We start from the raw sequence: 25,711 nt of genomic DNA on the forward strand, positions 1-25,711 counted from the left end.
CAGGTGCCGCCAACGCCACGGACACTCCCGCAGACCCTGCCCCCAGCGGCTCCAAGCCACCCCCCGAGTTGGTGTCTCCCACATCGTGTACCAACATCCGTTCTGCCGTCGGAGAAACGCTCTCCCGAAATACAAGCCCCGTGCTCGCGGCGTGTTTTCAGACAGAATGTAAGTCAGTTTCTCTCTGCGAAGTGTGTGTGACCCGCAGCCCGTGACTGTGTCCAAATGTGAAGCCACAAAACGGGAGCGTTTCTGTTTGGATTATTTTCACGCGGAAGAAACACATTTACGAGGTAAGAGGGCATTTCTGTCTCTCGTTTCATTCCCGTTCACATGGCGAGGCTGCCAGGCCACAGCCCGCAGCGGGGAAGTTCTCAGCAATCGGGACCGGTCACCGCAGGCTGGGACGCCACGGGCCAGAGGGGGGGCTCAGCACTCACCAGCCACACGCGGAGGAGAGAAGCCCTCTCTCAGCGCTAGGCGACAGAACCAAGCGACATGAACGATTTTAAAAATGTCTTTTTACTGACTTCAGAGAGGGAGAGGGAGCTAGGAACATCAATGATGAGAATCAGGGATCGGCTGCCTCCTGCGCGGCCCCTCCTGGGGATCGAGCCCCCAACCCAAGCACGTGCCCTGACCGGGAGGGAATCAAACCGTGACCTCCTGCTTCAGAGGTCGACGCTCAACCACGGAGCCACCCTGGGGGGGCGACACTGACATCTGGAAGGACAGTTCTTTTCCCGCTGCATCCCTTCCGGTACACACGCCCCAGGGAAGGGAGGCGGGGCCCTCGTCAGGCTCTATGTCCCCGGTCCCTCTACTGGAGACGTGGCAGCGCGGGGTGAGGAGGCTGCTGCTGGATCACAGCACTCCCAGGCGCTCCGTCTGCCTGTTCGGCCCTTTCGCTCGTCTGGGCCAAGGCAGGAGGGCGAGTTTTTTAAAAAAATTATATTTTATTTTATTTTTTACAGAGAGGAAGGGAGAGGGATAGAGTTAGAAACATCGATGAGAGAGAAACATCGACCAGCTGCCTCCTGCACACCCCCTACTGGGGATGTGCCCGCAACCAAGATACATGCCCTTGACCGGAATCGAACCTGGGATCCTTCAGTCCGCAGGCTGACGCTCTATCCACTGAGCCAAACCGGTTTCGGCGTAGAAAGCTCAGGTTTAAAGCAGATCTAGCCTTAGACTCAAAGTGAAGTGAGCTACCTTTATCTCCCTGCCCCAGCCCCCCACACACTCACTCTCTCCTTCAAAAACCGCCCGGATAGAAGGGTGGCGAGAAGAGGACCAAATTCACTAAGAGACTTTTAGCCGACATCCCGGGGACTTCTGTCCGGGGGAGCTCACACGCACCCAGCTGGCCAACCGGGTGTGGCTGCCCAGACCGACAGCACAGACACAGGAAAAGCCAAGCTGAGCTTCTCTGAGTAAAAATACAAAACGTCACTTCTCTTTTAAATAAAATGTTTTTATTGGCTTTGAGAGAGAGGAAGAGAGAGGGAAAGATAGAAACATCGATGAGAGAATCATGGATCCTGCACCTCCCTACTGGGCCTGAGCCTGCACCCTGGGCACGTGCCCTGACCGGGAATCGAACTGTGACCTCCTGGTTCCTGGGCCGAAGCTCAGCCCCTGAAGCACAGCGGCTTGGCCATCGTGTCCGTTCTCAAATAGCTCTGGTGAGACATCGTTCACTCTCACGGCGCAAAAGGTAACATGCCAGCCAAAGGCCAAACGCTTTACTCTGAAAACGTGCCTTTGTGGGAAACCACCGTTTCAGCGTAAAATCCTTTCATCCGGGAACTGACGTAGGCGTGTCTTGCGATTTCCGTTTACTAGTCGAGTTTTGTTTTGACTTTTAGGACTGGATTTTAAAATGCGTAACTAGCTCTTTAAGCCCCAAATGTGGTGCATCCTGACGGGTCACGAGCTCGGGGACCCCCCCCCCCCCCCCATCAGCCTCCCTCACGTGGACACGGAACAGGAACCGTTTACGTTTGGGAGCTGAGCTCCCTTCCTGCACACGCCGTGGGCCCCGCCCTGGGACGATCGTCACCCTCCCCCAGGAGTGACACCCCCACAGGACGCACCGTCCAAGTGAAAACTGGCAACACAACCCTCAAAACGCAAGTCCCCTGACAAAGCGGAGAAGAGCGGGAACAGACGAAAAACGCAGCCTCCTAAGTAACAAACCCGGTTTGCAAAGCGCAGCAGCTGTAAGCGTTCACACGCAGAGGGGAGCGCACAGGAGCCTGTCGGCGTGTCTGGACGTCCTGAAATGCTGAGAGCGATGGCCAGACACACAGACACGCGAGCTTTAGCTACAGGTCAACTTGCAGACTTGGCGGTCCCGTCTCACCGGTCCTGTCTCACCTCCCAGTCCCGAGCCCTCCTCTTAGGCACGAGCAAGTCGCCGTTCTTTGCAGGGACCACGCCTGGCACCGAGCCGCAGGAGCAGCTGAACTGTCCCTCCGCACAGAACCACCCCCCCAGGGCGTGTGAGCGTCTCAGAGGACAGAACTGAGAGGCGAGCTGCTGCTCACGATGTGGCGGGAGAGACGGGCAGGCTCTGCGCCCACGCAGCGCTGTGCGGGACGGAGGCGAGGCCGGCAGGCGTGAACCAGAACCGCTGCTCGTTAGGACTTACTGCGGCCGCACTCTGAGCGTGCAACATGCGTGGAGATGTGCCGTTCATGTGAGTGCTGAACACACGTGGATACATCGTCCACATGAGTGTTCGACATACGTGGAGATGCGCCGTCCACATGAACTGAACACACGTGGAGATGCACCCTCCACATGAGCTGAGCACACATGGAAATGTGCCGTCCACATGAGTTCTGAACACACGTGGAGATGCACCCTCCACATGAGCTGAGCACACATGGAAATGTGCTGTCCACATGAGTTCTGAACACACGTGGAGATGCACCCTCCACATGAGCTGAGCACACATGGAAATGTGCCGTCCACATGAGTTCTGAACACACGTGGAGATGCGCCATCCACGAGCGCTGCTGCACCACAGAAAGCAATCGCACACGAGGTCATAGAAGCAGGCGGGCGCAGCCCCGCCACGGAGGGGCCGGTGAGCCAGCAGCAGCATGTCCCTGTATGACGTGGAGGTCACCACCCTACAAAACGGGTTCGTTTTACGTTTCTGCGCCTCCATCTGTCTCTCAGAAGCGGGGAACAGCCTCAGGCCCTCAGTGCTGGTGAGATGGGTCACTCAGAGGTTAGAGAAAGCAGGCAGGCCTGGGGCCGTCACCACAACCGAGATGCCTAAAGGCAGCGGTGATGGTGCCGAGCCTCCCATCAGGACGAGAACTAGCACCTCCTCGCGTGAGCGTCTGTGCTGAACGCGGACTCCGTGGCGGACAGTCAGGCCGCTGCACTGACACATGACTGAGACAGAAGAACCAAGTCTGAGATCTCCACACGTTTTATTATATTGGCCGGAATGCTCTAAATTCATGAAAGCTTTTGAGAAAATCTTCAGTTCCCAACCCCTTAAAAAAGTGTGTTGAACCAGCAAAAAAGGAAAACAGGGAAGTAATGATCCGGACAGATACAAACAGCCCCGCCCCAGGCCCGCCCTGCGAGGAGGCCCGAGGCAGAGTGGAAGCCCACACGGAAGGTCTCACCGCGAACAGAAGCCGGGGCGTGGGCCGGTGCCTCGCTCAGCCCCCCAGGCCGTTTCAATTCCGAGGTGCAGTCACACATTTCACATGCATCGTGGGACGTGTAGACGTTATGTTTACCCCCACATGGGTCAGGCTACAGGTTTTCTAAGTACTGTGTGTGGCACTAGAAACTTCATGCTGTATCAAGTCAGTATCAGGTTAAGCTACTAGACTATAATATAATAGACGTTTACCGAAAACCAATATAAAATCTGGCCCAGAAAGACCAGAACAGAAATATGCAATTTTCTTGATTTAAGATGGTCAAAAGTATGTTTTTAAAAAGCCCCACACACGGTGTGTGTGCAGGAAGCTTTCTGTGCCGACGGCACGTGACCTCTGGCTGACGCTCGGGGAGGTTGGGACACAGCTCCGCAGTGCACATGAGAAATGAACTCTGACAGGCAGTTTCTTGGGTTCAGGAAGGACCGGATTCCGGGAAGAACTTCAGAGGGACGGACAGCAATTCTAGGGTCAGAGCCAGGAGGACCGGAAGACTGGGGCCGCTTCTCAGCTTCTTCTAGACTTTGAATGTTGAATAAGCCACTGAAGTGTGATATCTAAAGAGGGAGGGGACAAAGGCGTTAAGACACTGGAGTGAAGAAACTAAACACCAGAGAGAGTATCTAAAACGCAGCCAACTCCCAGCACACACTGGGCCGCCTGCCACCAGAAACGTGTGGCTCTCTGAGCGGCTGTAAGTGATAGGAAGCGGCTGAGGCAGAGGCAGAGGCAGAGGGCGGGGTGGGGGCCCTCACTGATAAAGCTAGGTTCTCCCCCTCCCCCTTTGGCATTGGGCTGGTTAATGCTTTGCCGGGAGGAAGGAAGGAGATGATTCTGCTGGGCACGGTAGAGTATTTTGCAACATCCATGACCTTTACCACTAAATGCATTACGCCTGCCCCCTCGGTTGTGACAACCAATAATGTCGCCCAGCACTGCCACATGTCCCCCGGGGAGCAACACCGGCCTCGGCTGAGAACCACAGGGCTAAAGGGAGCCAGACAGCCTTGAGTGCCATTCTAGGCACCAAGAAATGTGGAATTTACTCCCAAGTCTACAGCAAGGTGTGGGAGCATTGTAAGCAGGGAAAGCAACAGCGTATTTAGTAAGATCAACACGAGCAGCCGGAGGACGCCGTGAGGGCTGCCAGCACAGAGCTGTCCACGGGGACAGGAGAGCTCGAGGCCGGCAGCAAGGCCGGCTGAGGGGATGGAGGAGCCAAAGGAGAAGCCTGGGAGCCCTGACGGGCTGCCTCCCGCACGCCCCCTGCTGGACTTCGGGCATCCGGCCTCCTGACCTTGAAAGAACAAACTGTTTCCAGCCGCCCAGGGTGTGGTGCTGGCTGTGGCGGGCCTAGGCCATCAGGACAGACTCGAAGTAGGGACAGGGTATCTGGGGTCACCCGCCAACAGGGGTAACACAGGCAGTCATATGCTGGTCCCATCGATGAAAACAATGTTTAGGGCCCTTCGTGAAGTCTTATTCCAGAATGCCATTGTGTTCTAGAGCACAGCTGGGTGCGAGGTCTGCGCAAGTTACCCCAAGTGGACCCCATTGCTTAACCCCAGTGCGGCTGCAGCCGCTGCCTTCACAGCGCAGCCGGACTCGGGACACCGGCCGCCACGGCGCCGGCGCCCACTCCCTTCCTGAGCCACAGCCGCAGCCGCAGCCGCAGCCGCAGGGCTCTGTACAGGAGCCACTGACACAGAAGGGGACAATGAACAGAAATGCCATTAGATGCCCCTTCCGGGGTAGCCCTTCCTTCCAGAACACCCGCCGCTTCTTACCTATATTATCCTTTTCTTTGCAAGAAATTGAATAGCAGCAAATCTCTCTGTCCTGAATAGCCGACAGGTTCCTGGAAGAAGCAGAATGAAGAGTAAGCCTGCCCTCAGAGCAGCCTCAGCCCCATCACTGCTCAGTTCTCCTTGTTTATCACTGAGCGGAAGGATCACTACTGAAATGCCAGGGCTCACTCCTCTGTAGCCAGGTCTCCCTGGCCACGGCTAGCCCGCCGCTGAGTGGAGCCGGGCGAACGGCACGGGACAGCTCAGAACCATCACCCCACCGCCCCCCTCACGCGCAAGACATACATCTTCTCGATGAGCTGTTTCTCGTCCAAGGCGTTGGGAAGATCTCTCTTGTTCCCAAGGACGAGCACCTGTAAAAGACAAGACATTGAGAGTGAACGTAACACGAGGAAACGCCACAGAAGCCGTCAGACTCGTTGGTGCTGAATGAGATGGGACCCCCGCCCCCCCCCCCGCTCCCACCGTAATCGTAAAGCACCTGTGTAACTGCGGGCCTCGCTCACTCGTTTCATCACTCACATCAGCATTATTCTTACTCCCACCACGGAGATGCCTTTATCCAGCATGTGGCTGCCAACTTCTACTTAAACTGAGTGTACGTGTGCATTCTGCTATTTCTTTTTTTTTTTTTAAATATATTTTGATTTTTTACAGAGAGGAAGAGAGAGGGATAGAGAGCTAGAAATGTCGATAAGAAACATCGACCAGCTGCCTCCTGCACACCCCCCATCGGGGATGTGCCCGCAACCAAGGTACATGCCCTTGACCGGAATCAAACCTGGGACCCTTCAGTCCGCAGGCCGACGCTCTATCCACTGAGCCAAACCGGTTTCGGCAACATTCTGCTATTTCTTAACAAGTCTTTGCCAAAATGTGATCTTAACAACCAGGGGCGGAGAAACAATTTCTAACCATTTTTTATCTGTAAGCTATTAATTATGTGAACGTGTACGTAAGCTTTTAAAATTCAGGACCCAGCCTATAGAATAGCTCGTGTAGATACGCTGAGACAACGGTCAGTCTGGGGGCGGGGTGAGGCCGCTGAGGCCGCTCCGGGAATAAAGCCCCTGGCTGCCAGGTGTGCTCTGAAAAGAGGGAAAGCAGACACAGGCTTTCCACCTCCCCCTCCCTCCCTCTCTTCCCCCCCCCTCCCTCCCCCGTCCCAGGCCTACCCTTCCCGCCTCACCGAAGCAAAGGGCACGGGCACACAGACACACTCGGGGCCGTCCACACTCTGAGTCAGTGTTTCCCAAGAGCTGAAGCTCTGGCACGTGCTAACGAGGGCGCTCCATGTCCACCTTGCCACGCCCACTCCTCTCACTCACAGCCACCCCGTGGACTCTACCCGCGTCCCCCGGAGGTCTATTCTTATTCACCCAAAGGCCGAGGCAGAGTGGGCCCTGGGAGCTCCCAAGGGGTGTGACACCGCGGGGCCGGGGAGCCCAGCCAAACCCCAGTGCGCTTGGCCAGCCGCCTTCCCTCCCCGGCTCTCAGCCCTCCTCACGCCCACCGAGCCCTCCGGGTTCCCACGCTGGACCTGCCCGAGTTTCTAAAGCTGCGTCCGGGCTCTGTGATCAGCTGTCGGTGAGGGGGTTGGCTGGGTCTTCGCCCCCTTCCTACATTTAGGAGCTCTCCCACCTTTTGAACCTCCCCCCCCAATAAAGCTGCTGCTTCTGTAGGCTTCCTTCCCAGCATTCCTCTCAGCTAGAGCAGGGACCCAAGGCCAAGGGCAGCCCAGACCCTGATCACAGAGCCAGAGGCGGAAAGCAGGGCGGGGCGGCCTGGCTGCGGGAAGGGTGGCCTGCTCCGGGTGAGTGGGAGCCCGCCGGGCCGAGGGAAGACGGCTTTCCTCAGGCGCGTATACCCGGCTTTCCTCGGGCGTGTACACCCGGCTTTCCTCGGGCACGTACACCCGGCTTTCCTCGGGCGCGTACACCCGGCTTTCCTCGGGCGTGTACACCCGGCTTTCCTCGGGCACGTACACCCGGCTTTCCTCGGGCGCGTACACCCGGCTTTATTCGGGCGTGTACACCCGGCTTTCCTCGGGCGTGTACACCCGGCTTTATTCGGGCGCGTATACCCGGCTTTCCTCGGGCGCGTACACCCGGCTTTATTCGGGCGCGTACACCTGGCTTTATTCGGGCGTGTACACCCGGCTTTATTCGGGCGTGTACACCTGGCTTTATTCGGGCGTGTACACCCGGCTTTCCTCGGGCGTGTACACCTGGCTTTCCTCGGGCGTGTACACCCGGCTTTATTCGGGCGTGTACACCCGGCTTTATTCGGGCGTGTACACCTGGCTTTATTCGGGCGTGTACACCCGGCTTTCCTCGGGCGTGTACACCTGGCTTTCCTCGGGCGTGTACACCCGGCTTTATTCGGGCGTGTACACCTGGCTTTCCTCGGGCGTGTACACCCGGCTTTATTCGGGCGTGTACACCTGGCTTTATTCGGGCGTGTACACCTGGCTTTATTCGGGCGTGTACACCTGGCTTTCCTCGGGCGTGTACACCTGGCTTTTACTGCGGAAGGAAAAGAGCAGCTTCGAAGTCTGACAGACACGGACGTAAAACCTGGCGTGCGACATGCCCGCGGCCAGGTGCCCGAGTGCTAACCGCCGCGTTTAAGGAGGGTCCCGCCGCGCGCAGTGTTGTGAGGGTAACGTGGGGGCTACATCTCGTGTCTGACACCCACGGACTCGCATGAGGCTGCAGCTGGTCCTCTGCCAACATCCCCTCGTTGACCCGAGGGCACCACCTCCACCTGACGCCGCGGCCAGGACGCAGGGATGCTCCCACGCCTGCCTCTAGTCCCTGGCGTTGGGGGCTGTTCCCACGCCACCGCCCTCTCTGCACAGTCACCTGCCGGGACAGCCGCCACCGCTCCCCATGCTGCGCCTACGCTCCCTCCTCCACCTCACTCCGTTCTTACGCTGAAGTCAGGACTTAGACAACAGCCTGACCATTCCAGGGCTGGGCGGCTCCGGCTCCCGGGGCTTTAATAAACGACCAGGAGGGAGAGGAGAAACGGCGCAGCGCCCGGGACATGGCAGGCACTTGAAAACAGACGGCCCGGCGCTGACGTCAGCCAGCATGAACATTAGCGTGTGAATGGCGAGGGGTGAGAGCGAGCACCGCATACTCACTGGAATTCCCTGCAGCTGTGGCTTATCTAGAAGGTTATGGAGTTCGTTGCGGGAGGCTTCTATCTTCTCGCGATCTGCAGCATCTATCATGTAACTGAAACACACATGATTTCAATGTGCCACATTCTGTGATGGTCACAATTAATATTACAGATGTTCACTGTTAACATTTACACCACTGAAGCTGCTCATCAAATAAAGCTCTAGAGGGAGGGGGTGGGGAGAGATGGGAAAGGATATGGGGAAAAAATAAAACCCTAGATAAAAAGCTCAGCACCCCAAAATACTTTTAAATAGACCGTCTTAGGAATTAATACATGATAGTAACAGAACTATATTCCTTAGCATAGAGAAGCATAAACAAAAACATAAATAAGACTCTCATTCTATGATCAGGTATTTTAAAGTCTCAAGTTAATGAGTTACACTACGAGACTTCTAAGAACGACTATTACTACTGAAAATGAAAACAGAGGCTTTGGAAGGATTAAAAACATCACTTTTCCTTGAAACCTAAATTGACTTGTCCCCCCTTCCCCCCATTGACCCCTCACCCTGCTCCCGCCCCCTAAATTGGCTTTTAGAAGGGCTTACACGATGGCATTGACCCCTCTGCAGTACCGCTCCCACATGCTCCGGAACCGAGGCTGCCCGCCTATGTCCCAGATCTGCAAGCAAGACAGACACTCTCAACACGGACATTTCAGATCACGCGTGCGCGGGAGGAGGAAGACCAGGCGGACGGGCTCTTTCCACAACGAGCCACATCCCTCTGAGAAACCTGAGCTCAAGCCAGCTCTGAATCGGAAGTTTCTGGGGCCCCTTCTAAACTCGAAGCTCACATTTAAAATGTCACACGAAACCTAACAAGTTCTGCTGAGCAAAGATTTAGTTTTTTTGCAATGCGTGTTTTGCCTGTTTACCAATGAAGTTCCAATATTGAAAATACAGCAGTCCTCCCATTCTGCAGGGAGTATGTTCCGAGACCCCCAGTGGATGCCTGAAACCACGGACAGTATCGAACTCTTTACTCGTTTTTCCTCTATGTACGTGCCTATGATGAGTGCAACTTATACTTTAGGCACAGTCAGATGAACAACAATAAGTGATAATAAAACAGAACAACTGTGACAATGATCAGTGCCTAAAGGGCAGGTAGCATATACAGTGTGGATATGCCAGACAAAGGAACGATTCGTGCCCGCGTGGGACAGAGTGGGGTGGCACAAATTGAAGCTTCTGAATTGTTTATTTCTGGAATTTCCCATTAATACTGTCAGACAGTGGTTGGCCGTGGGTAGCTGAAACAGCAGATAAGGGACTACTGTGTATACCTTTGACATAACACTTAGAATCTCCAGGATCACGCACCATCCAGATTTGAATGCCAAGACAGAAAACGGTTCATTCAGAATCTATTAACGTTTAACTGTCTGACTGGATATATACATTAATGCCTAATCGTTTTTAATAATTCTGTAAACAACACAGGCAACATTTCCTACCTAGTTTTTCTTACATACGTTAATTTCACCATAAGAAAGCCCTACCCCCAATAATGCCGTTATTAGGCCTCCTATTCCAGACGATGGGCGACACAGGGGCCCAAGTCATGGTATTTACCCTCAAAAGGTTCCCGCTGAGCGGCAGGCCCTGGCAACACGCATGGGAGCATCTGCATGAGCAGCGAGGAGCTGCATCGGATGAGCTCCATAGGAGCGGAGTGACCAGCTGCTGGGGGCCCACGGACTGGGGAAATGGCCACAAGGGCCAGGCCCTAGGAGCAAACTCCCATGAGCCACTGAGCCTACCAAACCAACACCCACACTGAAACAGGGCCGCTCCCAGACAGCCCACAGTCAGGATTCAAGCTTCTACTAAAAACAAAATTATGTTAAATTAGTCAACCTTCCCCTTGTTATAGTTTCAATTTTAAGGCTTAGAAGTAAAGACAGGGAAAACTGGTTACCGTATTTGCTGCCCCAAATATATTAAATTACTCATTTTCTACACACAACTGTCAGGAAAGAACCGGCCCCATGTTCCACACGCTCTGAAGAGGGTTCATCCCAGGACCACCCACCGACAGTGGCTCTGCCAGCGCCCAGCGCTCTGCGGGCTCCTGCAGCTCTGAGGACGAGAGCGAGGACACTCCCACGCCCAGGGCACAGGCCGCTGTCAGCTCGGAACTGCTAACACTCCCGCAAAGAGCCAGCCAACAGGAGCCCCCGCTGCACCTGCTGGTGACCCGGACGGAGGGGCGGGTGACGTACCTTGATGGTGACGTTGCCTTTGGTCACCTTCCTCATGTTGAAGCCCACGGTGGGGATCATGTCCTCGCTGAACTGCCCTGACTGAGGAAGAGAAGACGTGGTTAGAACGGCCATCCGCCTCGCAGCCCGGCTCTGCGCCCCCGGGAGGAGCTCGCTTCCGGGGGACCACGGCCTCACGGCCCTCATTCTTTCTCTCTTTATTTATTTATAAATATATTGTGACCGACTGCAGAGAGGAGGGAGAGGGAGAGAGAAACATCACTGATGAGAGAGCATCATGGACCGGCTGCCTCCTGCACGCCTCCCACTGGGATGGAGCCCGCAATCTGGGCCTGTGCCCTGACCGGGAATGGAACCGTGACCTCCTGGTTCATAGGTCGATGCGCAACCCCTGAGCCACGCCAGCCGGGCTACCAGTACTCCTTTTCCTAGTTGGTAGCATGATGGTGCCTTACAGTCTCTAATATGTGGAATTTCCGGTAATAATATTGCTCTTATATTCCAGAGACATTAGTAAGAAGAGTAACAACTTTTTTAATTTTTATTTTTTCGCTGTGAAGCGCTTACAACTGAAGGCAAGCGGATGCCAGGTCTCGGGGAGCGCTGCTGGGCAGCAGGGTATCCCATGCCTTCACGGGATCTATCCCCACAAACCGCCAGTGCTGGGGGGGCGGGGGGGGGGGCGCGCTGGAGTCACAGTGACAAGTTGAACCCGGGCAATCCGTATCACATCGCCGAGGCTCAGAGGGACAGCCCTGCCTCAGAGTGACACCACATGTGCCTGATGCAGTGTGCCAGCGGAGAACGCAGGAACGGACCCTCGTCCGGAGAAAACGCCAGACAAACCCCAAAAGAGGAACGCTCTACCGAAAAGCAGCGAAACCAGATGAAGGGCACCATGGCCGACACCAGGACCAGACGCAATGACCAGTGACCAGCGCCGACCAGGGTTTTTATCCTCAACACCCCCGGAAGCTCCGCTCACCTGTGACCGGGTGTGGGCACTCCCTCCAGTGACGGCCCTCCTCCCTTTCTGTGCGGGAGGGAACTCCTCCCTCTCTGTGTGGGAACTCCTCCCTCTCTGCAGAACTCCTCCCTCTCTGTGCGGGAACTCCTCCCTCTCTCTGCGGGAACTCCTCCCTCTCTGTGCGGGAACTCCTCCCTGTCTCTGCGGGAACTCCTCCCTCTCTCTGCGGGAACTCCTCCCTCTCTGCAGAACTCCTCCCTCTCTCTGCGGGAACTCCTCCCTCTCTGTGCGGGAACTCCTCCCTCTCTCTGCGGGAACTCCTCCCTCTCTCTGCGGGAACTCCTCCCTCTCTCTGCGGGAACTCCTCCCTCTCTCTGCGGGATCTCCTCCCTCTCTCTGCGGGATCTCCTCCCTCTCTGTGCGGGAACTCCTCCCTCTCTCTGTGCGGGAACTCCTCCCTCTCTGCAGAACTCCTCCCTCTCTGTGCGGGAACTCCTCCCTCTCTCTGCGGGATCTCCTCCCTCTCTCTGCGGGAACTCCTCCCTCTCTGTGCGGGAACTCCTCCCTCTCTCTGCGGGAACTCCTCCCTCTCTCTGCGGGATCTCCTCCCTCTCTCTGCGGGAACTCCTCCCTCTCTGTGCGGGAACTCCTCCCTCTCTCTGTGCGGGAACTCCTCCCTCTCTGCAGAACTCCTCCCTCTCTGTGCGGGAACTCCTCCCTCTCTGTGCGGGAACTCCTCCCTCTCTGCAGAACTCCTCCCTCTCTGTGCGGGAACTCCTCCCTCTCTGTGCGGGAACTCCTCCCTCTCTCTGCGGGATCTCCCCCCTCTCTGTGCAGGAACTCCTCCCTGTCTCTGCGGAACTCTTCCCTGTCTCTGCGGGAACTCCTCCCTCTCTCTGCGGGAACTCCTCCCTCTCTCTGTGGGAACTCCTCCCTCTCTGTGCGGGAACTCCTCCCTGTCTCTGCGGAACTCTTCCCTGTCTCTGCGGGAACTCCTCCCTCTCTCTGCGGGAACTCCTCCCTCTCTCTGTGGGAACTCCTCCCTCTCTCTGCGGGATCTCCCCCCTCTCTGTGCAGGAACTCCTCCCTGTCTCTGCGGGAGGGAACTCCCCCCTCTCTGTGCAGGAACTCCTCCCTGTCTCTGCGGGAGGGAACTCCCCCCTCTCTGTGCGGGAACTCCTCCCTCTCTCTGCGGGAGGGAACTCCCCCCTCTCTGTGCAGGAACTCCTCCCTCTCTCTGCGGGAACTCCCGCCCTCCTCGCTGGGCTCTGATGTGCACAAGCCAGCGGACCCCTCTGGTCGGCATCAGCTGCAGGAGCGTTTCAAGGATCACATGATGCCCGTTTTCTCCTAATTCAGAACACTCTGAACACTCGCTCCTGAAGTAATTCCCCAAAGAAAGGGACTTGTTCTCCAGCTTTATGTGCAAACCCGGACTTACTTGCAACTACAGACAAAATCCCTTCCCACCGACACCAGTTTAAAAGCCAACGTCAAGACTCATTTGGGCAGTTACCGATTATTAATCAGAGTTAAATAAGTCTCTCTAATTCGCCGGGTTTGCTGGTTTGGGAGGAAGTACTGAGGGGTCAGTACTCACCGCACAGAACCAAGTGGCACGGCAACGTTCAATGTCAGGGCTGCCCCTCCTCCCGCCCCATCCCGCACAGCTGCTGCTGCGCAGGGCCCGATCCATCTCCATCGCCCGCGCTCGCCACTCCCTTCCTCGGCTTCGCCTCCTTCTTTGAGTCTCAAAGCTCCTGCGGAGAGCAGTTTCTGCTCCCAGGCAGCTGGCCTTCAGCAGACACGGCATCCTTTCACCCCCAGGAGACCCACTCCAGCCCCAGACGCAACGTTAACTCCTCACGGCTGAGCTGCACGGGGCCTACCAGGCCTGCAGGCACCGCCCATGCCCTCGGCGGCTCTTGATCAACCTCCATCCGGGAAGGACCCTCCTGACCCCTCAGGGTCCAGGGCGGAAGCAGTCTCCAGGCTGACTGTACCATTGCTAGGGTTTTTGGTTTTGTCTTTTTGTTGCTGTGAAGTTTACAGTCATCTGGCAGGCAACCAGGCTTATCTTGGCAGGACTGGGGGTGCCAAGTTTTACTCTCAAGCTGACTGCTGTAGGCTTTATTCACACCGTCAGGATATACAACACCCAAGCAGCAGCAACATGGACTTGAACCCAGTTCCTTCTGGGTGACATGAACACGGAGTGCAAGGCTCCAGTTTTCTGTGACATCAGGCTATGAACACGGAATATAACAGATGAAAATCCGCTAGGTTAGGACGTTTTATAAAGCAAAGGGCACAGGGAGTCTCTACCTACTAATTAAGAGCCTGCTGTCATTCTACTTCAACTCATTTGTCGCGGCTCAATGACCCTCACTGCCTGCGACACCAAGAGAGCCGCTCTGCAGCAACCTCCTCTCCAAAGACCACTCCTGAGGACTAAAATGGTCTCAAACCCACAATTCCAACGAGGGCCTAACACTCTCCCTCCTGCGAACCCCGTTCCTGAAGGGATCCCTTCCCAGCCGCCCCCAGTGCTGCCAGGAGCCCCACTAACCCCAGATCCAGACACGCCGAAGGGAAGCGCAGCTGCTGTCTGGGACTACTTCCTAGAGCGCGTCCCCTGCCAGCCGCTCGGGGCCACCCCCACAGGCAGGTCACTCGACCTTCAGAAATTCTGATGAGGCCAGACAGGGTGAAGTGACCCCTCTCCCCAGTCGGCGCTGGAGAGCCCTAGCAAATACACGATTTGCTAACTGGGGAAGCCGCTCAATGTCTGGCTGTATTTCCCACGAAGGCCAAGGGCCCACCGCCATGGCCCTTTAAGAAACACGGGACCTAACTGACATGTACAGAATACCGCACTCAAAGAGAGCACAATACACACTCTTTTCAAGTGAATGTGGAACAGTCACTCAAGATAAACTACATTCTGGCCATAAAAGAAAATCTAACAAACTTAAAAGAGTTCAAGTCACACAGAATGTGTTCTCTGACGCTAATGGATTTACGCTAGAAATAATACAAAGGTACCTGGAAATAAAACATTGGATTATATATAATTAATCTATGGGTCAAAAAGGAATGACTAGGAAAATTAGAAAATATTTTAAACTCAATAAAAAACATCAAAATCTGTGGGGTGCAGCTAAAGAGGTGCTCAGAAACGCAGACTCAAGTGTGTGTTAGAACACAGAAAGGAGAGAGAGCACATGTCACTATAGCTGTAGTTCACACTGCCGATTGGTACATTTGAAAGGTGTTAAGAGTAAAATCCTAAGAGTTCTCATCACAAGGAAAAAACCTTTTTTTCCTTTTCTGTTTCTCTCTTTTTTTTTGGAATTTATATTAGATAATGGATGTTAAAGTAACTACTGTGATAATCAATTCATAATAGATGAATGTCAATTCATTATACTGTACAACGTAAAGAGCAGCCCTGGCCGGTGTGGCTCAGTTGGTTGAAAGCTGTCCCAGGCACCAAAAGGTCACCAGTTTGATTCCAGGTCAGGGCACATGTCGATCCCCAGTAGGGGACGTGCAGGAGGCATGTGATGGATGTTTCTCACATCAACATTTCTCTCTCTCCCCCTCTAAATGCAATAAAAAAATGCTAAAAGAATATCTTAAGAGCCGTAAATATTAACAATACTGAAAACAGGAAATTCATAGAAGAAAATCATAGAACCAAAAGCTGATTCTCTAAAAAGAGGGATAAACTAACAAAAGAAAACAGGAGATAAAAATACCAATATTAGTAATGAAAAAAGGGATATCTCTAAACTCTACCAATATTAAAGAGATAAGGAAATACTATAAACGCTATGCACATAATTTCAACAACTCTAACGAAATCCTCGAAAGCCACAATTTACCAAAACTCACCCAGGGAGAAAAACTTGAATAGACTATTCAGAAATCTATTAAAGAAATGAAACCCTGAATAGTCAAAGCAATATTTGGAACAGAATAAAGAGCCCAGAAGTAAACCCACACATATACAGGGTGGGGCAAAAGTAGGGTTAGTTTTTGTATAGAAAATACAATAATTAATAAGTAATATGAAAGTAAACTCTGTTTCAAGTACTCACAACTGTAAACCTACTTTTGCCATACCCCATACGGTCAATTAATTTAGGACAAAGAACCAAGAAGGTAAAATGGGGGAAAGGACAGTCTTTTCAATACATGGTGCTGAGAACACCCCCCAGTCCAAGAATGAAGTGAGACGACGGTCTTACACCACACCCAGCAGTGAGCTCAGAACGGTCAGACGGACGGTAAGACCTGAACCCACAACACGCCAGGGGAACAGGCAGTAAGTCCCCTGACACTGGTCTTAGAGATGTTTCTGGATCTGATTCCAAAAGCAATGGCAACAAAAGCAAAGACGAACACGTAGGACTATGTTAAACCACTCAAAGGCTTCCACACAGCAAAATCAGTCAATAAAATGGGAAGGCAACCTGCTAAATGGCAGAAACACTTGCCTACCATCTACCTGATATGGGGCCAGTATCCAAAATCTATAGAGAACTCATGCAACCCGATAGCTCCATAGCAAAACAAACAAACAAAAGTATTAGCAAATAGTCAGAGGGTCAAAAGAAACATTTTCCCAAAGAAGACTACAGATGGCCAACAGGGACATTCACTTACACAGGGAATCTATTTAAAAACACACACACAAAACACACTGAACTCACAGATACAAAGAACAGATCGGTGGCTGCCAGAGGCGAGGGGTGAAGGGCAAAGGCGGGGGGGCGGTCAAAGGTACAAACTTCCAGTTATAAGTCCCGTACTGCATAGCTGACAGTTGCCAAGAGAGTTGATTTTAAAAGCTCTCATCACAAGGAAAAACATCTGCAGCTATGTGAGGTGATGAACGTGAACTAGCCTCCCCACGTGACCATTCTGCCGTCCATACAAATATGAAGCCATTATGTTGTGCGCCTGAAACTGAACGTGATGTTAAACCACAACTTAATAAAAAGACTGGGGGAAAAGAAAGGAATTAGTAATTTTAAATCTTTTAAAAAAGGAAATCTCTAGGCCTAGACGGTTTTACAGATGAATTCTGCCAAACGTTTTAAATAGAAATAACACCAATTCTACGCAATTCCTTCCCCAAAACAGAAGAAACAGGTCCATTTCCCAACCGTTTTGAGTCCAGTATGACCCTGGTACCAAGAGAGCGTTTCCCATGTCAAAGGCTGCCACTGTTCTGAAACAGCCCAATGACACGGGACAGCGCCAGACGTACGAACCCATCACTGGCGAGAGAGCTGACGCCAGTCCACGGCCGAGCTGTGGGAGCTGACGGTCTGGGTGTGATTTGGGAACAACAGTCCTTGACTGAGGAACACCTACCACTTGTGGAGTCGTCTTGTCAGTTTTGTGCACCCAAAGCTGGTGGGCAAGGTGAGGAGTCAGGTCCCGGCAGGGAGCCACCCGTCTCCTGGGGTCCAGAACCATCTCTTCTGGCTCAAACTGCAGACCAGACCAGTGCCGGTTCCGCAGACAGCTGCTTCCCTCGGGTGCCTTTGCTCTCTGGCTGTACCCCGACCCCCGGTTCCGTGCTAAGCTGCCTGGAAACCTGTTCCAACGTTCCCCGGACACAGAATGCAGGACAGGAACCATGTGCCGGGACTGAGGCAGGAGGCTGAGCTCCTGAAGAGCCAACAGGAGAGCTTAACTTTAGAGCCACGTGCCCGGCCCCCAGGGAAGCACCCAGCTCACGGCAGTCTGCACAGAGAGCAGGTGCCAACATGCCACGGCCTGGCACCTCTACACGACAACGACCAGGGAGGCCGGGCCGGCTCGCTCTGTTCCACACCCCTAACCGGGGACAGGACGCCCGCGGGCAGGGAGCGGACTCGCTCGGATGCCTCGGTGTCACCCCTTCTGCTCCCCGATCAGCTCCACTTGTTTGCGGGAAGTCAGACGGGGCGGTTTTCCGGGCTGGGCAGACCTAACAGGTGGTGAACATCTCACACAATTCCCCGGCGCCTCCTTCCACTGCCAGGGGAACCGCGTCCTGCTCGCGGGAGCCGCACGTGCACGGGTGGCCGCTCAGGCCTGCAATGAGAATGCCAGCGACACTGAGGAGCCACCAGCACCCGCCTCGTCGTTGAGACCTGAACCCGCGACTCCTACTGCTCCTCAGAACCCTGAAGGGTTAGGAGTGGAAGGTCCTCCACACGCACCCCAGGATCCCAGCGCGTCACACGTCACGCCAGGTGACAGCACGCACGGCTGGTACCTGCTCTCCTCTCTACCTGGAGGATGAAGGAAGCTACCAGCACCCCCATCCCCACCCCCCGGCATGAGCAGACAGGCAGTCCTCCCGCCTCACCGTGGAGACCCGTCTAGGAACCCGCGGCGGCAGCGGTGGAAGCAAGACCCTGTCTGCGCACGGCTGGCGTCAGCCCCGGAGGCAGCGAGCGGCGCCACCAGGATCCCCCGAACTGGGGTCATCTGTCAGCCTGTGCTGCCGCTTGGAGCCTTTCTCTGCCTCACAGATCTGCAACCGCACCCGCCCTAACAACCTCATGTGGATTGCTTTGTGCCTCCCCCACGCGTGCTTAGTAACTTTACTTTTTAAAACATTGAAGTGACTAATTCCCTGAAATCATTTAAGACGGGAATTCATGCCATCGGTGAGCTCTGTTCACACAGCTGTAGACACGTCTGCCTCCACGCCTGCCAGCGCCTCTGGCAGTAGGGGCGTGGTTAGAAAAGGCCGCCGTCTGACCACATTCTCTGTCATGGCCAAGTCCCTCTGAAGAAACACTCAGCACCCCATGGCCCATCAGTGTGATCAGCACTGCTTCACACTGACACTCAGCTCTGAAATGATGGCATCCTGAAATACTGAGTCATTGTACACTGCTCAGGTTCCAAACTGCAGAGCCTTCTCGATGCTAACATCATTATTTATTCAGCAGCTGCCTGTACCCCCACTTGTTACCACCTGGCGGGGAGCTTGGCAGGCAATTAGGAGCCCAGGAAGAGGCAGGAGCAACAAGAATGTTTTCCAGTTATGCCCGACCACTGCAGCAAGACCACGTCACTGTTATTAGCTAGGATATGTGTCGCTGACTTAGACCAGTGGTCGGCAAACTCATTAGTCAACAGAGCCAAATATCAACAGTACAACGATTGAAATTTCTTTTGAGAGCCACATTTTTTAAACTTAAACTTCTTCTAACACCACTTCTTCAAAATAGACTCGCCCAGGCCGTGGCATTTTGTGGAAGAGCCACACTCAAGGGGCCAAAGAGCCGCGGTTTGCCGACCACTGACTTAGACTATCCTATCCTATATAATAAAACCCTAACATCAAATTGACCAAAATTGACTATGATGTGCACTGACCACCAGGGGGCAGACGCTCAATGCAGGAGCTGCCCCCTGGTGGTCAGTGCGCTCCCATGGGGAGTGCCGTTCAGCCAGAAGCCAGGCTGGGCTCATGGCTGGAGAGCAGCAGCGGCGGTGGCCGGAGCCTCTCCCGCCTCTGGGGAAGCGGTAAGGAGCAGCGAGCAGACGGGCGGTAAGGAGCGAGGGGTCCGGACTGCGAGAGGATGCAGGGCAGGCTGAGGGACCCACCCCCTCCCAGTGCCTGGGTTTCATGCACCAGGCCTCTAGTTAATAATAACAGTGACGATAGCAGCGTAACACCATTCACTTTACTGACCTCATTTTATAGAAAAGGAAACTTGAGGTCAAGGTCACAAGGTCACACACAGCTAAGCAGTGGCCTAACTGGGATTTGAACCCAGGTCTGAACTCCAAAGCCCCAGTGCCACTTTCTCCTGCAGTGGCACGCTCCAGGCGCTTAGAGTGCTGGTGGTAGGAAGCAAGGTCACCATTTGAGCAGAAGCTGGCAGTGAATGTTAGCTTGCTCAACAGCAACAACAACATACCGACTCGATGGTCAACTGAGAGGTCGCAAATAAATACGAGGCTCGGAGTCTGCAGCGGCGGTCGCCAACCTCTCGGACCTCACGGACCGACCACCCGTGGTTCGCGGACCACCGGTTGGCGGCCGCTGGTCTACAGCCTATGCAGCAAAACGCCAACTCAGAGTCAGTCTCTCTGGCCACGCCCAAACCGGCAACTACAAGCAAGCGTGCCTCCACGAAGACTGAGCGAACAGCAGCCGTCCCGCGGGCTGCCCAGACCTCCAGCCCGTCCGCAGTGGATCACGGCAGGACTGTGTGGTGACCCAGTAAGCGTCTCTGACGGAGGGCGGCAGGCGGTCAGAGCGACCTTTGGGGTCACCAGCTCAAGAACACCCGGTGCAGGCGCCAGTCGCTTCCTGACTGTCTGACACGGCGCGGTCTCTGAGCGCTGCCCACCCCCAGCAGACGGCGAGAGCGGGTCTGTGCGCAGACACCCAGCAGCCCCGGAACGTGAAGACTGAGCGTCACTCTGTCTGTCCCACCACACGGAGAGGTGCTCAGTGAGGAAACCTGACAGGAAAGGACAGTGATACTCTGAAGCCAACACCAGCGCGTTTCCCAGCACCCGAGTCCCAGATCGGCCACCCTTTATTCGGGCTCGCCGTCTCAGAGCTCCCACCCTCCCCTCTTAGCAGAGAGACAGGCCACAAACCAGAAACAGGCTCTTCAATCAGAGCAGAGGCGCCTGCGCTCTGGGCAGACACCGCACCCGCACCACAGGGAAACCAAGTCAGCTCTGGCGCCGCGAGGAGCAGAGAACAGCCCGCTCCGTCCTGCGCCGAACAACCAGCAGCAGCAGGGAGGCAAACACCCACACCCGGGCTTCCCAGGAGAAACCAGGGCTGGATGCTCAACGGCTTGTCGTACGTCACGGCTCCTACTCCGCCGGAGGATAGCGATCCGCACGGATGGCATTGAATTCCCAGTCTGGGTCACACTGTATCCAAACTCAGCGTCAATGCCCTCCCCGAGCAGCATCCGCTCAGCATTAACTAGAGTACATTGCTGCCCCACAGCCCCTTCTCTTCCAGACCCACCCCTGCTCCACCCCATTCCCGCTACTTGTTGATCGCAAAATCACATTCCCCGTCACTCACTCCAGTCCTTAAAAAGGCCTTAGACTACAAATTCCCCTTTGCCCTGCACCTCTGACCCAACTGCTAACTGTGCCCACTCTACTTCCATAATAACGCTCGTCTTTCCGCCAGTCTTCACCCTCCTGTCTCAGCCAGACAGACCTCTGTCACAACCTTGCAATCAACTCCCTTCTCCAGTCTCTGCACCTAACCCACCCTCTGAACACACAGGCCTTCCTCAGTCCCGGACAAACCTGCAGCGGCTCCCGTGCTCCGCAGCGGCCTTGTGGGGCGGATTCAATCGACTTCTCCAGCCTTTCGTTTTCTCCTTCATCCAACACAATTTCTTGCCCTCAACTGTGTCTTTTTTTTTTTTTTAAGGTAGCCCCTGGCCCTTTTCCCCTTTGTTTATTTGGGGGGGGGGGGGGACAGGTAAGAGAGATAGAAACATCGATGAGACAGAAACATCGATCAGCTGCCTCCTGCATGCCACCTACTGGGGTTGGAGCCCGAAACCTGGGCATTGAGTCCACAACCAGGGCATGTGCCATGACTTGGAATCGAACCTGTGACCTCTCAGTACATGGGACGACACTCAACCAACTGAGCCCCACCTGCTAGGGCAAGCATCGATTTTTGTAATTATAAACGATACTCAAGTCATACAACTTAAAAAGTTCATATACTATAGCTTCAAAAATGGTCTACTTGGCAGACTTCTTAGACTCTGATTTCATAAAGAATATTTTTTAACCCCCCGCACCATGCCAAAAAACCAGCATCCCACATGGTAAGGATCACATGGAAATATGTCAGAATTCTGGAAGATAAACTCCTAATGCAATCCACCAGTAAGTTTAACCTTTTGCACTCGGATGTCGAGTGTGACTCGACATGGTTAGCATTAGAATAAAGGAATCGAGAAAAAAGCACGCGAGTGCAAAGGGTTAAAACTAATTAGACTGTGATAGCTAAAGGAAATGGGTTGTACTTATATGGCTTGATTGCAAAGTTTACTTTTTAAAACATTAAACACAGACTCAGAGCAATTTATATATATATAAAAGCCCAAGCAACCAGTCAACCAGTTGACCGACCTGTTGCTATGACGCGTACTGACCACCAGGGGGCAGACGCTCAATGCAGGAGCTGCCCCCTGGGGGTCAGTGCGCTCCCACAGCGGGAGCACCGCTCAGCGAGCTTACCAAGCAGCGCGGTGAGGCTGGGATGAGCGGGAGCGGCACGGCACCCGGCCCGGGCGTGGGCTCGGGCTCCTCCCTGGCCACCTGCTGCTCTGCGCACTACCACACCCCTCGGGGGATGTCTGACTGCCGGTTCTGCCCCATCCCTGCATCCCCCGAGGGGTCCTGGATTGTGAGGGGGCACAGGCCAGGCTGAGGGACCCCACCGGTACATGTGCACTGGGCCTCTAGTTATCTAATAAGATACTTTTTAAAAAATATATATTTTATTGATTTTTCCACAGAGAGGAAGGGAGAGGGATAGAGAGCTAGAAACATCGATGAGAGAGAAATATCGATCTGCTGCCTCCTGCACACCCCCCACCGGGGATGTGCCCACAACCAAGGTACATGCCCTTGACCGGAATCGAACCTGGGACCTTTCAGTCCACAGACCGACGCTCTATCCACTGAGCCAAACCAGTTTCGGCTAATAAGATACTTTTAAAATACTGCTGCTGTATTTCACCTTACCGACAAACTACTAGTAAATATGTTTTGCCCTAAAAATATCAAAGGACAAAGTTCTTTACTGAAGTCCAACCTTATATATGAAATCTGTTCGGAAGACCTTAGCGGGAATGTGTTTTCTGGGAAGTAAAGGGGCCATCTGATACGAAATAGACTCACATCCTTTGACCCCAGCAATGCCACCTCTGGAACCCATCCTCAGGAAATGCAGATCGAATTGATGTACAACCGCAAACCCCGGATACCAATGTCCAATAAGGAGCAAATGATCAAATATGTTGTGATATATCCACAAGAGGTGCCATAACTAATTATGAAGGCATTCAAAACAGTTTTACTCTCCTCTAAAATTTATAGGGACCCACAAATGACCCAACTAGTCAAAGAAGTTCTGAGAAAAAAAGAACAAAGCAGAAGACATCACATTTCCTGATTTCAAGCTATACACTAAGCCAGTGGTCGGCAAACTCATTAGTCAACAGAGCCAAATATCAACAGGACAATGATTGAAATTTCTTTTGAGAACCAAATTTTTTAAACTTAAACTTCTTCTAACACCACTTCTTCAAAACAGACTCGCCCAGGCCGTGGTATTTTGTGGAAGAGCCACACTCAAGGGCCAAAGAGCCACATGTGGCTCGCGAGCCACGGTTTGCCGACCATGGCACTAAGCTATAGTCATCAAAACAGTAATTCTGGCATAAAAATAGGCAAACAGACCAATGGGAAGAATCCAGAGCCCAGAAACAAACCCAAGCACATACGGTCCACTAATACTTGACAACAGAGCCGAGAACACAGGCTCTTCAATCAGCAATGCTGTGATAATTGTATACTCATCACATGTATGTTCACATGTAAAAGAATGAAACCCACGTTTCACACCACTCACAAAAATGAACTTCAAATGGATTAAAGATTTAAATGTAAGCTTGAAATCATGAAACTCTGTAAGAAAACAGAAATAAAGCTCCTTGCCATGGGTCTTGTAACAGTTTGTGAATATGATACCTAAAGCGCCAGCAACACAATAAAAAATTACCAAGAGGGACTACATCAAGCTAACAGCTCTGCACAGCACAGGAAGCCATCAACAGAGTGAAGAGACAACTTATGGAATGGGGGAAAATATTTGCAAACCACGTATCTCAGGAGGGATTAACGTCCAAAATGTTAAAAGAACTCATACAACTCAACAGCAAAATGAAAACCAAAACCAAAACCCAACAGCTGCTAAGGCAATTAAGAAACAGGCAAGCCCGGCCAGCGTGGCTCAGTGGTCGAGCATGGACTTATGAACCAGGGGGGGTCACAGTTCAATTCCCTGTCAGGGCACATGCCTGGCTTGTGGGCTCGATCCCCAGTGGGGGGCATGCAGGAGGCAGCTGATCCATGATTCTCTCTCATCATTGATGTTTCTCTCTCTCTTCCTTCCTCTCCGAAACCAATAAAAACATACTTAAAACAAAACAGGCAAAAGACCTGAATAGACATTTCTCCAAAGACATATGAAAGGCCAACAGATACATGAAAAGCTGCCTAACAGCACTAGTTATTAAGAAAATGCAAATTAAAACCACAATGAGATATTGATCCCTCACACCTGTTAGAATGGCCATCATCAAAAAGACAAGAAGTAGCTAATGCTGGCTTGGATGTGGATTGTAAACCGGTACAGCCACTATGGAAAACAGTATGGAGGATCCTCAAAAAATTCCCAATAAAAACACCATATGATCTGGATATTCCGCTTCTGGGAAGAGATCCAAAGGAAATGCAAACTAAGGCATTAAGACATCGCTCCCCCATCTCACAGCAGCATTAGTTACAGGAGCCAAGACAGGAGGCCACCTAAGTGTTCTATTGACGGATGAGTGCACAGAGAAGCTGTGGTACATACATAATGGACCGTTACTCAGCCATAAATAATGAAGAAATCCTACCATTTGTGACAACATGGATGGCCCCTGAGAGCATTATGCCCAGTGAAATAAGTTAGACAGAGAAAGACAAATACTGGAAGATCTCACTAAATCTGAAAAACAAAACAACCCCCCCAAAACACATAGGAAAAAAAATCAGACTTGTGGTGACCAGATGCAGAGGGTGGAGGGAGGGAGGTTGGAGGAAGGTGGTCAAAAGGCACAAACTTGCATCTACAGGCGAAGTCTAGGTATGTGATTAACACACAACACAATGACTACAGCTAACACTGCTCTTGTTGAGGAAAGCCCGAGTTCTCATCACAAGGAGAACTTTTTTCCTTTCTTTTCTTCTTTTTAAAAAAATTTCTTTCAATCCTCACCTGAGGATATTTTCCCACTGATTTTTAGAGAGAGTGGAAGAGAGAGGGAAAGACAGAGAGAAATATCGATGTGAGAGAAACACATTGACTGGTTGCTTCCTGCATGCACCCCGACCAGGGCCCAGGCTGGGGAGGAGCCTGCAACCCAGGTACGTGCCCTTGACTGGAACTGAACCCAGGACCCTTGGGTCTGCAGGCTGACGCTCTATCACTGAGCCAAACCGGTTAGGGCTCTTTCTTTTCTTTTATTGTATCTACTAGAGGCCCGGTGCACGGACTCGTGCACCGGTGGGGTCCCTCGGCCTGGCCTGCGCCCTCTCGCAATCCGGGACCCCTCAGGGGATGTTGGACTACTGGTTTCGGCCTGATCCCTGCAGGTCAGGCCGAGGGACCGCACTGGTGCACGAATTCATGCACCGGACCTCTAGTATGCATATAAGATCTTTGGTTAATCTCTTCCTGCCCTCCCCCTACCCCCTTCCCTCTGATATTCATCAGTCTGTTCCATGTTTCCATGCCTGTGCGTTGAGCGTCTGCCCCCTGGTGGTCAGTGCGTGTCATAGCTACCAGTCAAATGGTTGGATAGTCGCTTAGGCTTTTATATATATACTAAGGGCCCGGTGCACGAAATTCGTGCACTGGGGAGGGGTCCTTCAGCCCAGCCTGCCCCCTCTCACATACTGGGAGCCCTCAGGGGATGTCCTACTGATGGCTTAGGCCCACTCCCTGTTAGGAGCGGACCTAAGCC

General features: G+C 53.3%; 1 protein-coding gene across 2 annotated transcripts in view; it reads right to left on the minus strand.

Moving 5' to 3' along the window:
- Positions 1 to 3,435: 3,435 nt before the first annotated feature.
- The window catches only part of ARL8B (ADP ribosylation factor like GTPase 8B), a 28,075-nt gene continuing 5,799 nt past the window's right edge, over positions 3,436 to 25,711 (minus strand). The window contains exons 1-7 of one of the 2 annotated variants that reach the window (XM_054729705.1): positions 17,277 to 17,561; positions 10,925 to 11,005; positions 9,246 to 9,319; positions 8,652 to 8,745; positions 5,789 to 5,856; positions 5,483 to 5,553; positions 3,436 to 4,252 (exon numbers count right to left, since the gene is read on the minus strand). In XM_054729705.1, the coding sequence (XP_054585680.1) occupies positions 4,203 to 4,252; positions 5,483 to 5,553; positions 5,789 to 5,856; positions 8,652 to 8,745; positions 9,246 to 9,319; positions 10,925 to 11,005; positions 17,277 to 17,546 (708 nt within the window). In that variant the 5' untranslated portion in view covers positions 17,547 to 17,561 and the 3' untranslated portion in view covers positions 3,436 to 4,202. Of the gene's footprint in view, positions 4,253 to 5,482; positions 5,554 to 5,788; positions 5,857 to 8,651; positions 8,746 to 9,245; positions 9,320 to 10,924; positions 11,006 to 17,276; positions 17,562 to 25,711 lie in introns of those variants that run through there. The other variant, XM_054729706.1, reaches the window with a different exon arrangement.

Source organism: Eptesicus fuscus, chromosome 18 (genome assembly GCF_027574615.1).
Source record: "Eptesicus fuscus isolate TK198812 chromosome 18, DD_ASM_mEF_20220401, whole genome shotgun sequence".
Lineage (NCBI taxonomy): Eukaryota > Metazoa > Chordata > Mammalia > Chiroptera > Vespertilionidae > Eptesicus > Eptesicus fuscus.